This window comes from Onychomys torridus, chromosome 8, assembly GCF_903995425.1.
Source record: "Onychomys torridus chromosome 8, mOncTor1.1, whole genome shotgun sequence".
Taxonomy (NCBI): Eukaryota; Metazoa; Chordata; class Mammalia; order Rodentia; family Cricetidae; genus Onychomys; species Onychomys torridus.
This window is the reverse complement of record NC_050450.1, coordinates 39243905-39257861: the sequence shown is the minus strand read 5'-3', so window position 1 is coordinate 39257861 and position 13957 is coordinate 39243905. Positions and strand designations below refer to the sequence as shown.

Below are 13957 nucleotides of genomic sequence, written 5' to 3'. Positions count from 1 at the left end.
CCAGTTATGGAGCTTTTATAAAACTGTAGTGCATTATTCGTATTTTTGTGGTAGGGACAGCTTTGTGTTTCTAATCATACAAAAGTATAGCATGTACAATCACAGTGTGTTCTAGTGTTTAGATAAAGGAACACATTTCTCAGAAATGCATGCCTGTCATTAAGCAAAGCATGGCTGTATTTGGTCCTTATCTTTGTCCTGACCGGCACTACATCAGAAAAAGAGAGGAATACATTTGTGTCAGAATTTACTGAGTAACAATGAACTTGCAACATATAACAGTTTTATTGGCACTGATTTGCCAAGAAGTCCCAGTTTCCTTGGTAGCCAGGTGAAGCTGCCACAAGCCCTTTTATATCAATATCCTTGTGTGTGTGTGTGTGTGTGTGTGTGTGTGTGTGTGTGTGTGTGTGTGTGGTGTAGTGTGGTGTGGTGTGTTGTGGTGCTGTGTGTGTGTTACATTGTGTTCAGACCAGAGGTCAAATTCAGGCGTCTTCCTCTATCCTTTTCCATTATTTATTTATTATTTTTATTATGTATTTATTGTAAATGCTAGAACTACAGGTTTCAGCTAGCCTGCCCTTCTTTTGTTTTTAATCCTGTAACACCCTCGGGGTCTAAAGCAATATATAATTCTTTTCACAGGTTAGTGTCTACTCTCTCTCCCACTAAAAAGCACTGCAAACCAAATGATGCTCTCTGGTTTATTTTTAAAGCGTTAAACGCAATACAATTGTAAGTACCTGCGGGAGAAGTGGGTCTTTTCCGGACAGTGTCAGCTGGCCTCACCACTATTCACACAAATGCAATTACAATGCTCTCCACAACTAAGACTTCATGTAACTGGTGAACCCAGGGCCCTTTGCGGGGTGCCTCCACAGTAGCTGCGCACTAGAGCCGCAGAGCCAGTCAACTCCAAATCCCAGAATCCCTGGGTCCCGGAGTGGACTACATTTCCCAGAGGCCTGCGAGTCCGCCATCCTCGGAGCCCCCCACCCCACCTCCGCCAGCCCCGCCTCCCCTGTGAGCTTCAGCCGGCTGCAGGGCGTCTGTTGCTCTGTTCGTGGCTCGGGACCGAGCTCCCCGGGCTGAGTCTCCACGCGTGGTGGCTCGGAGCCTTCATGAGGTGTAGCGGGAGCCAGAGGGAGGTGAGCGGCTTGGCCAGGTTGGAGGACGTGGAGGCCTACGGCGGCCCCAGCCTGGGCCGTCCTGAGCCACTGGAGTTTTCTCTGGGGATCTGGAGATTGACCCCTTGACAGCAACTGCGCATTTGGGTGGGGAGCACGTGGAATGGAGGAACACCGTCCTGGACCCGTGTCAGATCTGAGCAGGTGGAAACGGGGGCGCCCCCACTGTGGCCGCACTCTGGCCTCAGTTTCCTGATCTGAAGGGTCCGGGCAGTGCCCGCTGAGCTGTGGTGAACAGTGTAGGGTGATGGCACGTGGGGACGCAGTGAGTCCCCTCTATGATGGAGTCCAGTGTCGCCTGAGTCTTCCCTGATGTCCATCCCCAGCTCCTGCTTCTGTCTCTGGAGGCAGGAGAGCCAGGCTCAGCTAATGCTGACGGGACGCATTCGGAGATGGTGCTTCTGAGGGATGTGAAGCAGTCCTACTTTTCTCTTTCCTCAGATCACTTTCTGGAGACTGTACCCATCCTTGAGAAAAGCCCAGAAAGAGAACATGGCTCCAGAGCAAAGGGAAGGGAGGTCTCAGGTGAGCGCGCTGCCATCTCAGTTCTTAGTAGAAGATGGGTTTTGTATGGTTTTGCTTTTCCTTCCTGACTGAAGTCCTGCACCCAGTACAGCCTTCCCCAGGATTTGGTGCCCATGGAGGAGCTGGTCCTTCCTCACGGGTTGTTTGGGGGCACACTCCATGCTCACAGTTAGCTAGCCTCGCTGTTGGCAGACCCCAGTCTACTGTGTACTTACTACGTTGACAGTGACATGCACGTGCCCTGTTATCACTAGGGACACACCTGGGGAAAGTCCTTTCTGGTATGCCTCTTTCCTTCATGCATGTTTCTCTCAGCCCTCACCAAGATTGCTCGTCTATTTCTTTTGCCCTTGGAAATGCTTACGATGCTCCCCCAGCCTTCTCCAGCCCATGGTTTTTCCCTTCACTCTTTGGATCCTCAGTTTCAGTTGTATCATTCTTGTGAAAACTGATCTTGGCCTGCCATTGTAAGGTGCAGGAATTTAGAGAGACCCCATCTGATGAGACACCACACGGACAAAGGAAAGCCATACTGCAGGGGATACAGCTTCAGGAGCCTGACTCTGAAAGCAGGGAGACAATTCAAGAAGCCGCAAAGAGGGTTCATGGGATCTTTGGCAGAAAGTCAGTGAGCACAATGCTCAGGAAATGGGATACTCAAGTCAGCTGAATTGTAACCTATCCCTTCTGTTTCCATATGTGGGCCTTGAGAAAGTAAGTCTAACTCTGTGCCTCAGTTCCCTCACCAATAAAATAAAAATAACAGCTCTTGTCCTATTCTAGGATAAGTCAAAAGATGATATAGTTCATGGAAAGTGTTTAGGTCAGGCCAGGGGCATGGTGATGGCTCAGCCTTAGTTACCAGATAATGCTATATTAACGATACAGGTTATCATTGGACCCATAAGGGGCTGGGATCTGGGCAGCCTTTACATTCCATCTAGGAGAGTCGTTTTGTTCATGTCCTGAACTTTCATCCCTGTGTGTGTTAACCCTCTCGTACATCTCCCTTATCTTCTCCCCATGTGTCAATACTACAGTAAAAACAAAAATCCTCAGTGTCCAGAAGTTTCAGACCAAGGAAAGAACAGAACAGGCTCTGTGTTCACACTGGAAATCTTCAGTTGTGGTGTTGCTATGAGTGGTAAAGCTTGTGACCGACCACTAGGGTTGGCAGCTGCTGACTTCACATTCTTGTCTCTTGAAGTAGATGGTGTGCAGGCTAACCAGTCCAGCTACGCAGCCTTTTTTGCAATGCTGAAATTATTGTGTGCATGTTCCTGTGTGCTGATTAGATCAGAAATTCTTTAAAAGAAAAGATCATCTTTTGTATTCTCTCCACAGTAAATTATTTTTCCTATATAGGCATTGCATACATGTGAACATTAAGAGTAAAGAATCTTGCTGAGAATGGTGGTGCATGCCTTTAATCCTAGCACTCGGGAGGCAGAGCCAGGTGGATCTCTGTGAGTTCGAGGCCAGCCTGGTCTACAGAATGAGTTCCAGGAAAGCCAGAGCTATATAGACCCTATCTCAAAAACAAAAACAAAATAAAAAGCTCAAAAGAATCTTTATCAGAAAGATTTTAATTACCATGATGTGCACTAACAGCCATAATCCCCGTACACAAAGCCGGGCTCCTACTCAGTGCTGCTCTGTGTATTAGTCACTGGTTGAATTGATCATTAAATGGATGACCTGGCCCCTTTAGAACCTTCAGTGACGTCAGCAGCATTTCGTGGTGGCCTATCCACTTTCCACACTGTCACCTCCCTCATGATACACGAGGCTGGTCCTGGATGAGATGGAATGGCTTTTCCTCAGGTGTCGGTGACGTTTGAGGATGTGGCTGTGCTGTTTACTCGGGATGAGTGGAAGAAGCTGGATCACTCTCAGAGAAGCCTGTACCGTGAGGTGATGCTGGAGAACTACAGCAACCTGGCCTCACTGGGTAAGGGAGTTCCCTGTGGGCGTAAATGCAGAAACGAGACCTTAGCACCTCCTTCCCTGAATGAAAGCTGCGGCCATTGAAACACCCTCACTGGGTTTTGCTGTAGGACTGTACAAATCAGATCTCTATAAATACTGAAACTGTTTTCCACTTACAGGTGTTGAAGGGAGACCAAGTGGGTTGATGCTCATACCGTCCCCCACTGTCTGTAGTTTGACAGTAGAAATTCCTTCAGTGTCTCAGAAGCTGCATTCTCGTACTATATTTATTCTGTGTTGCCTGTAAACAGAGACTTTCCTCAGCGCTCCTCTTCTACCTATTTCTTGCCTTTCCCACTTCTCTTTTGCAGTCAGGTAAATGCTGTATACTCTATCCTTGAAAAGGAATCACACACTGCTTTCTTGGTTTAAACAGCCTACTTGACACCCTATCTTTTTCACAGATGCCTGCTTGTAAGTTTTTATTCTGTCTGTACACCCAGCGTTCCTTTTCTAGAACTGCCTGTTTACCGTGTTTCTATAATGTACAATTAGATCTTCCAGTCATGTCCCATGAGCCTCTTGGCCTCTGCTTAACACATCCCGTCAGATGACAGGGAACAGCTTAAGTACCCTGTTGAAGTGTTCCACACCATCCTCTGAACTTCCCACAAATATGTAATGCTTGTTCATGTTAACAAAACTAAGTCTTTTTATTGTTCATTTTGTTTGTGATCAGGATTTCCATTCACCAAACCAAAGATGATCTCCGTGTTACAGCAAGGAGAAGAACCCTGGAAAGCAGAGAAAGGAAGTCAGGGTGGCTGCTCTCTTGGTGAGTTGGGTGGGCCTGAGAGACCCAAGAATCTCTGCAAAATAAGAGTAGAAAGCAGCCTGGGTGACTGGAGACTGCCTAAGACCAGCAGGTTGTTCTTTGGTGACAGGGCTGTTAAGTGGGAGGGCCGAGGATGAGAAGATAAAGAAGACAGGAACAACGCTGGGTCAGGAGTGTCTGTTTATTAAGAAGACAGCATCTTACAGTCTATCTGTGGCAGGGAATGGGAGAGTCGGTGGAAAGCTTTCATGCAATGTGACGGAGTCAGCAGGATGTTAATCAAGCAGTACTGCACAGAGGGAACATGGGCTATCCTAAGGATGTCACAGATGGCCCACAGCAGCCTTGGGACTAACAATGATAGCTCTTTGGGGTCAAGAATGGCCTATTCAAGGTCTGAAGCCAAAGCTCCCCCAAAGCCTTGGCCCCAGGCCATTACTGGCTCTGCCAAGCATCTTCCTGATTTTATGTAAGGGATGATGTTCCCTCTCCATACAGCAGAGCCTCAGAGAAAGCCTTAGATCGGTCTCTCTCTCAACAGAAGACTTCTTCAGGTACTCGATCCTCAAGGACTTACTGGAAAGGGAAATCCCAGGCTCCTAGGTCCTAGCTTCCCCTCCTGTCTCTCATCATTTTTCAAATGAGCATCACAAGGTCTCTTATTCTTTCCAAGGTGGCTGTATTTTATGTACAAGAAATCAGTATATGTGAGGGTATGTTGGAAGTAATTCTTTCTGGCTGTGCACTGAGTATGTATAGGAAACGGAGAAAAGGGAAATGAGCTTAGAAGTCCTCACTGCTTTTTGGTATGGTTTTAAGAGATTTGGACTGTCCTGTGGATAATAGGAATATCTAAGAAGTTTAAGGAGAGTTTATGATCCCTGATATTTCCGTGGGGAAAACAAGGTCTGGTGCAGAAATGAATGCTCTGAATCAATACGTAACTCAAGAAGCCCGGATGTGTCCTCACTCTGGCTTGCAACACCCTACTTAAGATGAAAGAACACACTGATGTGGACAGAGCTCCAAGATATGCTGAGGAGTGAAAAGGTTACAGAGCTCTGTGAAGATGTGGCACCATTTACTTAAAGAAAATGTATTGTTTGCATGAGTGATACCTGTGTAAGCAGGGAGACGTGAGGACGCGCTGTCACTGGAAACAGTAGTTACTTTTGGAATGCAACTGTAAAAGGCGGCTTTAGGTCTGGTCTTTCCACAGAGACTGTTAATGTTCATGAAGTCCTTGTGTGATTGCAGTTCAATAAAACTGGTTGTTTTGGAAGCATTAGGAGGACAGATTCAAAGTGAGGGAAAGCTAGAGGTGGGCCCACTTCAGGAAACCAGTGGGGCCTTGATGAAGAAGCCTGCTTCAGGAGTCATGGAAGTGAGGTGGAGTCTGCTGGGTGAGAGTGTAGGAGTTTTGTGTGGTTTTCGGTTGAAATACTCGGATAGTTGCTCACCCACAGGTAGTTGTATAAGGTAAGACAGATGTGGTTGGGACCCACATGAGAGGTTAGAGCCCCACGCAGACACATGAAGGTGGTATTTGTAGCCTTGAATTGACTGCAGAGGGCAGTGTCCCAAGAAGGCCATTGCACTGTACATAAGAAAGAGGAATCAGAGATGAGGGAGAAATGGAAGAGGTGGATGTTTTGGCAGCTGAGAGTTGAATGAAGACTCCCAGCTTGGCCCCAGCATCTGGCCTTTATCTAAATCAGCTGGATATAAGCAAGGCAGCATCAGCCAGGATGAGACCTGGTCCTGCTCCTGTGCAGTCCAGTCGGGACAATGAGAGTGAAGACAGCAAGCACACACAGGACATAGGTGCCAGTCCCACTAGACACAGGAAGTCTAGTGAGGACTAAGGAGCAAAGACACAAAGTGCTGTGAGAGTTCAGGCCAGGAGCGCTGCAGCCAGGACTTCCCTGAGCATGTGGGGTCTAGTCTAGGAAGTGTCGCATGATGGTCAGGAGAAGGGAGCCAGGGTTGACCCAGGAGAAAGGTAGAAGAGGCCAGGAGAGTCTTGCACAGGGCTGAGGAGTCATGAGCAGCCTGGAGCTGGGCCCAGCCCCTTGCCCCCAGTAAGAGAGCTTGAGGGCTAGGAGCCTGGAGTGGGGGTACTGGGGATGGTCTGAAGTTGGGTCAGGTCAGACAGTGAGGATTAGGGAAGAGCTGAAAGACTGGCTATACCCTGTTCTGATAGACCCTGAATAAGAAAGTCCTTCTCCTTTTGTCTAAAGTGACAGTTTCTGACGTAGAGACCATGGTTGTCTACCTTTGAAACCCTTGTTTGGAGAAATACAGTCATTCTGTGGAAACTACCAAGGCAACTATAGAGGAAATAGTTTATTTTGGGTTTTCAGTTTCAGAGGGCTAGAGTCCATGATGGTGGCCTGGAGGTAGCAGGGGGCAGGCAATTGGAGTAGCAGCTGAGAGCTCACCTCTTAAACAGCAAGCAGGAGGCGGAGAGCACTGGGAGTGGAGGGAGGCTTCTACAGCCTCACAGCTGGCCCGTGACACACCTCCTCAACAAGCCCACACCTCCTAATGCTTCCAAAGTAGCTGCCAGCTTTCTGTTCTCCTCCGTCTCCTGTTTTCATTTTCAGGGTCCTAACACACCCCACACCTCAGGGGTCCTCCTCTTGCTCCTTCTTACCCTTCTTCAAATGGTCATGGAGCTGCGTGGCTTGCACACCTGGATGAGCTTCTTCATAAGTAGACTCAGCCAATCTAACCCTCCTTCTAGACTTTCTGTTTTTTGGTTGTTTTGAGGTTGTTGTTGTTTTTTTTGGAGGGGGGTTGTTTTGTTTGACAATAGAGTCTTGTGTAGCCTGACTGGCTTTGAACTCCTTTGCCTCCTGCTTCTACTTCTCAAGAGCCGGCATGAAGGGTGTGTGTCACCATGCCTGGTAACATCTCCATACTCTTTATCTCCTCATTTTCTGTCCGTATATTGTCACTGCGTGTCAGTACATTTTCATTTAAGATCTGTCCCTTCCTCTGCATTGCAAGCTCCCTGTGTGGCAGTTGACTGTAATTCATTCCTGTTTTCCTAAGGCCTGAAACTGGCTGGCCAAGGTAGGCTTCCAGTTAGTTCCAGGAGGGATTGTTCCAGAGGTTTTGGAGAGATAAAGCATCAGGTCATGGAAGATAAAGAAGATGGGAGTTGAGAGGTTGTTGTGAGAGGTGGTGATAATCATTGGGAGGATTATAATTTCTGGGTTTTTGGTCTTTTTTAAATGTTCACCATTTAATTTTAAATTTAAAAATTTTTAAATGTTCATATTTAATATTCACCATTTTCATGTCATTGTCCATATTTTCCTTTAGCTCTTTAAACTTTTTGTAACAGTTGTTTTAAAGTCATTGTGTACCATGCCTCCATCTTGTCTTTAAGCAAAGATATTTTGTTTATTTTGTTCTTTTGTTTTCATTTTTGTTTAATTTTATTGTAGTGCTGGAGATTCAGGCCTTGCACTTGCTAGGCAGGTACTCTACCACTGAGCTACACTTCAAGCTGTATCTTCCTCTGAAGGGACCTATTTTCCTGTTTGTCTTATGCCTTGTGATTTTTAAAATATATATGTGTGTGTGCATATACTTTTTTCATTTTTATGTGTATGGATTTCTGCCTGCAAAAATGTCTGTGCACCCCATGGGTACAATGCTCACAAAAGTCACAGTAGGGTGTTAGATCCCCCGGAACTGGAGTCATAGACAGTTGTGAGCTGCCATATTGAACTCAGAACGTCTGGAAGAGCAGCCAGTGCTCAGTGGTTACTAAGCCATCTCTCCAGTCCCCTGCCTTGTCATTTTTTTTTATTAAAATTTAAGCATCTGAATCTTCTTTGCTAGGGTCTGCTGGGGTTATGGGTGAATTCTTTTTAGTTGTTACAAGGCACCTCTGTGACAGTTAATCCAACTGAGGCATAAGCTGAAGACCTCATCCCTTTTCTCAGCCTGTGTCTCCCCCTTAGCACACAAGGTGACTTTCTAAATCTCCCTCAACTCTCATGCATAGGGCAGTTGTCTCTTGGGTATTCTTATCCATGAGTGTCTGGCTCTGAAAGTGAGGAAAGAGCAAGTAAAGGTGGGGAAGGGCACTAGCCTTTAAATCGTTGGGTATCCATGCCAGTGGTGGAGATGGGTGGAGTCCTGCCATAGATAGTAGCTGGTCCTTCCTGCCCCTCGCTTCTTAGGGCTGCTGTAGGAATGCCAGTAGGTAGCTCCTTGGAGCTGGTTGCTGAATGGAATGTACTTTAGTTTACTACCCGGGCCCTCCTGTAGAAGCTGCATAGACTCCAGGGTTTCAAGATGGTTCTAATGGAGAGAGTTTGCAAGTGCATTTGTTGTCTAGTTAGGGAATTAGAATCCTGGCACTTCATACCATTACATGTGCCATATTCCCTGGCATCCACTTTTTCTCATAAACCTCACATTCGCTTTACATTGGGCATTCTCTGCCTTCACATGATGTTGAAGATGAGTCTTGCATGAAGTGACTCCTTACCGCTTTGGGAAGAAACTCTGATACATTGCTTCCTACTCACTCAGCATTGTACTCTCTATCTACATGCTTTAGAATTTACTCTTTAAACATGAGTTTTATTGTTCAATGAATGTTTTTGTCTTTATTCAGGAAATGCATTTTTAAATAAGTATATATTTTTAAATATGCTTTTTAAGATTTGTGTCCTCTTGTCTGTGCACTTTTTTAAAGTCACTTTGAGAAACCAATTTTAAAATTGAAGCTTTCTTAGCAGGTGTGAGCTCTTTGGAAGATGAGTTCCTCCTGATAAGAGAGACACAGAGGAGTAAGACATATTCTTGCTCATTACAGTTTGTGTGGGGGTGTTATGTGAGGAAAGTTTTTACTGTCTCTCAGCAAGTGGAGGCCAGGATACTACTTAATCTCCTGCAATGTAGAGGACAATCCCATACAACAGAATTATCTGGGCCAGGGTGTCAGCTGCTACTAAGAAATTCTGACCTATATCCTGGCTTCATTTACTGGCATAATTATATAACATTGGGTAGTTAACACCCAAGAGTAGCAGAGGTATACTCCATTTTCATTCAACTTGTATAGGCTTTTCATAGTTCTTGAACTCCTCATCAATTCTATCTATGCTTCTTCACAGAAGAGTTTTAAAAGATGGTATGCTATCAGCAAGTACAGGCAGTTTTTTTTTAACTCCTCTAATTTATTTGTCTGATTACAACAATTAATATTTCCTCAAAGGTGAATAGTAGGGAAAATGGATATACTTGTCTATAGTCTCTTTATTAAATAAGGTATTAGCTTTAGGACTAAAGTATTTTAATTTTATCATGTCGTGGAGATAGTCTTCACATCTTGTTTGTGCTTATTATCTGTGTGACACAGATTTTTATTAAAGGCTTTCTTGGCATCGTTAGATATATACTTTCCCCTTAAAATACACATAATGTACTTGTGTACTGTATAGTGATATTTTAGTAAATGACAAGCTGCATGTACAATAATGGTCCCATAAGAGTACAGTGGAGCTGAAAATGAACTGTTACCTTGTGACATTGTAGCCATTAAAAGTTAATAGAGGGCCTGGAGAGATGGATAGGCAGTTAAGAATACGTGTTGCTCTGGCAGAGGACCTGGGTTTGTTTCCGGGCACTCACACGGTGGTTCACAATCACCATAACTGTAGTTCCAGGGGTTCCAGTGTCCTTTTCTGACTGTTGCAGGCAATTAGCACACATGGTATACATACATAAATATGAGCAATACACATATAAAGGAAACTGTAATTTAAAAATTTTTAAACAATAGAATGCAAGCTGGTCAAAGTGGTGTAGTCCTTTAATCCTAGCACTCAAGAGGCAGAAGCATGTTGATCCCTAGGAGTTCAAGGTTAGCCTGCTCTCTACACTGAGTTCCAGGCCAACCAGAGTTATACAGTGAGGCCCTGCCTCAATAATGAATAAATAAAACTTAACAGAATGTATTATTCATGTGTTTGTAACAATGCTGATGTAATCAAACCTGTAATGCTAATAGTATACAAGTATAGTACTAGAATTATATACAGTACATAATATTTGATAATAGCAGTAAGTGATTCTACTTCCGGTTCATGACTACTGTGCTTTATATTTTAATGCAATGTATTAAAATATACTTGTACTTATGGGAAGAAAGGTTAAGGAGTCTGTGTCATACTAGCAGCAGTCCCAAATGTCTCGTGTTTACCATGTCTCTTGATTGCGTCAAGACACACACATAGCACATCCAGTGGCTGATCTATACCATCTAGATTTGTGTTAAGTATCTCCTGTGATGCTTACATAATGATGACCTCACTTAAGACCACATTTCTCAGAGCATATCCCTGTCATTTAATGTCATTGCTGTGTCTTGTAATAAGTGCTATAAGGAGAGGAAGGGTGTGGGTTATTAGACTCAGTCAGGAAAAGATGCAACACAGGGGTTATTTGCATTGAATTGGAAGGCCACTAAGAATTCTGATATGTAGGCAAGGGGAAGTAAGATATTTTTTAAAAAGAATGCCAAAAATACCCTAATTTATGAGTCCATCATAGGCTTTAGATACCAGACTGCATTTCCCAATTCATACTCTAATGCCTCTCTTGGTTACTTGTAACTCTCACCTCCTTAAATGAGCTTTGTTCAGTCCATTGTTTGGCTCTCATTGACTATTTTATAAAGTGTTATTTTCCATTTTTCCTTCTTGTTAGTATCTTTAGGCATATAGTATTTATTTAGGTATCATTAATATTCTTCCTATAAATTTAGCTAATCACACCCATCACTGGCAATTTTTTTTTTCTTCCAGGATGCAATAGCAGTCTTCAAACCACAAAATCAACTCAAACTAAAGATTCATCATTTCAGGGATTAATGAGGAAACAGCTCAAAAGAGATGAGTCCTGGGACTTCACCTCAGGAAAATTCTGCAGAGCTGACAACAGTTTTAAAAAGCAGGACAAAAATGAAGGCTTACAAATAATTTCAGTCACCCATACGAAAATCCTTACTGTAGATAAAAGCCATAAAAAATTTGAATTTGTTCCAAACGTCAGCCTGAAGTCAGTTGGTAAGCAAAAGATTTCTAGAGAAAAAACACAAAGAAATAGCCTCAAGGAAAATTCAAATTCACTTAATCAACCAAAACGTTATAAATGTAGTACTTGTGAAAAAGCTTTCATGCACAACTCATCCCTTCGAAAACATCTGAAAAACCATACTGGAGAGAGATTATTTCAATGTAAAGAATGTTTGAAAGCTTTCAGCCAAAGTTCTGCTCTTATTCAACATCAAAGAACTCATACTGGAGAGAAACCCTACATATGTAAAGAATGTGGGAAAGCCTTCAGCCATAGCGCTTCCCTTTGTAAGCACCTAAGAACTCATACTTTGGAGAAATCTTATACATGCAAAGAATGTGGAAAATCCTTCAGCAGGAGGTCTGGCCTTTTTTTGCATCAAAAAATCCATGCCCGCGAAAATCCTCATAAATATAACCCAGGTAGGAAGGCATCCACTTCTCTTTCAGGATGTCAGAGAATTCATTACAGAAAAAAGACCTACTTGTGTAACGAATGTGGCAACACCTTTAAGTCTAGCTCATCCCTTCGTTACCATCAGAGAATCCACACTGGAGAGAAACCTTTCAAATGCAGTGAATGTGGCAGAGCCTTCAGTCAGAGCGCATCACTTATTCAACATGAAAGAATTCACACTGGAGAAAGGCCTTACAGATGTAATGAATGTGGGAAAGGCTTCACTTCTATTTCAAGACTCAATAGACACCGAATAATTCACACTGGGGAGAAATTGTATAATTGTAATGAATGTGGCAAAGCCTTAAGTTCTCATTCAACTCTTATTATTCATGAGAGAATTCACACTGGAGAGAAACCATGTAAATGTAAAGTTTGTGGGAAAGCCTTCAGACAAAGTTCAGCTCTGATCCAACATCAGAGAATGCATACTGGAGAAAGACCTTATAAGTGTAATGAGTGTGGGAAAACATTCAGGTGTAACTCATCTCTCAGTAACCATCAGAGAATTCATACTGGAGAGAAACCTTATCAATGTATAGAATGTGGGATGTCATTTGGCCAAAGTGCAGCTCTTATTCAACATCAGAGGATTCACACAGGAGAGAAGCCCTTTAAATGTAACACTTGTGGGAAGAGTTTTAGACAAAGCTCCTCCCTTATTGCACATCAGCGAATTCATACTGGAGAGAAACCCTATGAATGTAGTGCATGTGGGAAGCTCTTCAGTCAGAGAGCCTCCCTTACCAGCCATTATAAAATTCATATTGAAGAGGACTCTTTGAACACAGATTTGCATGAGTAAAATCAATTAGCCAAAGTTCCTCAGAGAACATATACTTCATATTGACTTAATAAATATAGTGAATATGAGGAAACTTTCAATTTAGGTCTCTGAGATTAAAATTACAAGGATAAACATTGGCTATATAATAATAAATAAAAATTTCCTACCTTTCAGTCGCTTTTTAAGATCAGAACTTCACAGTTGCAGATATTAACATTGGCTCTTTTTAAGGTAAAATGAGCACTTTTATTTTGTCTGCATAATATATAATATATGCAATATATAAACACTAGAAAAGTATGAGTTCAGGAGTGCTGTGCTTTTGTTATTAACAAAAGGAATATCAGCTGTTAGCATATTTACTATAACTAATATTTTAATAGTAAATAACTAAATTATATATATGCATTTTTGAAGCAAGGGACCAAATTAAAAAAAAAAAAAAACTACCTCACAATGTCTGAAATTTTTCATTTCCTACACTGTTGTCAAACTGCATGATTTTTATTAAAGAGAAAATATTGTTCTCTCAAATTTTTGTGCTTCTAATTTTCTAACTTTCCTACAAACCTCCCATACTTAATATACACATTCTAATTTTATGCTGTGAATTATTTTCCTTCATTGCCTTGAATCATTAATTATTAAGCCATGTCCTGAATGGTAATATTAGATACCTGTTGTAGTTATGTTGGAGCAAACAGGCTAGCTAAACTGGCCAAAATGATCTGTGAGAGCACTATTAAGGAAGACATCTGATATGAACCGACTCCCACATGAACACTGTAAATGGAGGCCTTTCTGTCCCACCCCGTCCTGCAGCCACTTTTAAAATAAGCACTCAGAGGCTTAATATTAATTATAAACTGTCCAATTGCTCAGGCTTATTACTAACTAGCTCTTACAACTTAAATGAACCAATTTCTATTGATCTGTGTTTTGCCACGTGTCTTGTGGCTTTACCAGTGTTCTACTACATCTTGCTCCTCCAATGGCTAGCTGGCCTTTCCTCTCAACTCCACCCTCTTCTCCCTGTATCTCTGCTTGGATTTCCCACCTGGCTCTATCCTGCCTTGCTATAGTCCAAAGCAGCTTTATAAACCAATGGTAATAAAACATTCACAGTGTATACAG

General features: G+C 43.0%; 1 protein-coding gene across 1 annotated transcript; it reads left to right on the top strand.

The window, feature by feature from the left end:
* Positions 1 to 996: 996 nt before the first annotated feature.
* Znf354b (zinc finger protein 354B) lies at positions 997 to 13690 on the top strand. The gene is made up of 5 exons (XM_036198357.1): positions 997 to 1148; positions 1629 to 1712; positions 3537 to 3663; positions 4381 to 4476; positions 11310 to 13690. Exons 1-5 carry the CDS (start codon positions 1122 to 1124, stop codon positions 12839 to 12841), a joined length of 1866 nt encoding a protein of 621 aa, XP_036054250.1. The 5' UTR covers positions 997 to 1121; the 3' UTR covers positions 12842 to 13690.
* The last annotated feature ends 267 nt before the right edge of the window (positions 13691 to 13957 follow it).

What these genes read in the sequence shown, in the direction of transcription:
- Znf354b (XM_036198357.1), top strand. Translation starts at nt 1,122, where the DNA reads ATGAGGTGTAGCGGGAGCCAGAGGGAG. An exon ending in AAAGGGAAGGGAGGTCTCAG is followed by an intron (nt 1,713 to 3,536) that starts GTGAGCGCGCTG and finishes GCTTTTCCTCAG; the next exon opens with GTGTCGGTGACGTTTGAGGA. An exon ending in TCAGGGTGGCTGCTCTCTTG is followed by an intron (nt 4,477 to 11,309) that starts GTGAGTTGGGTG and finishes TTTTTCTTCCAG; the next exon opens with GATGCAATAGCAGTCTTCAA.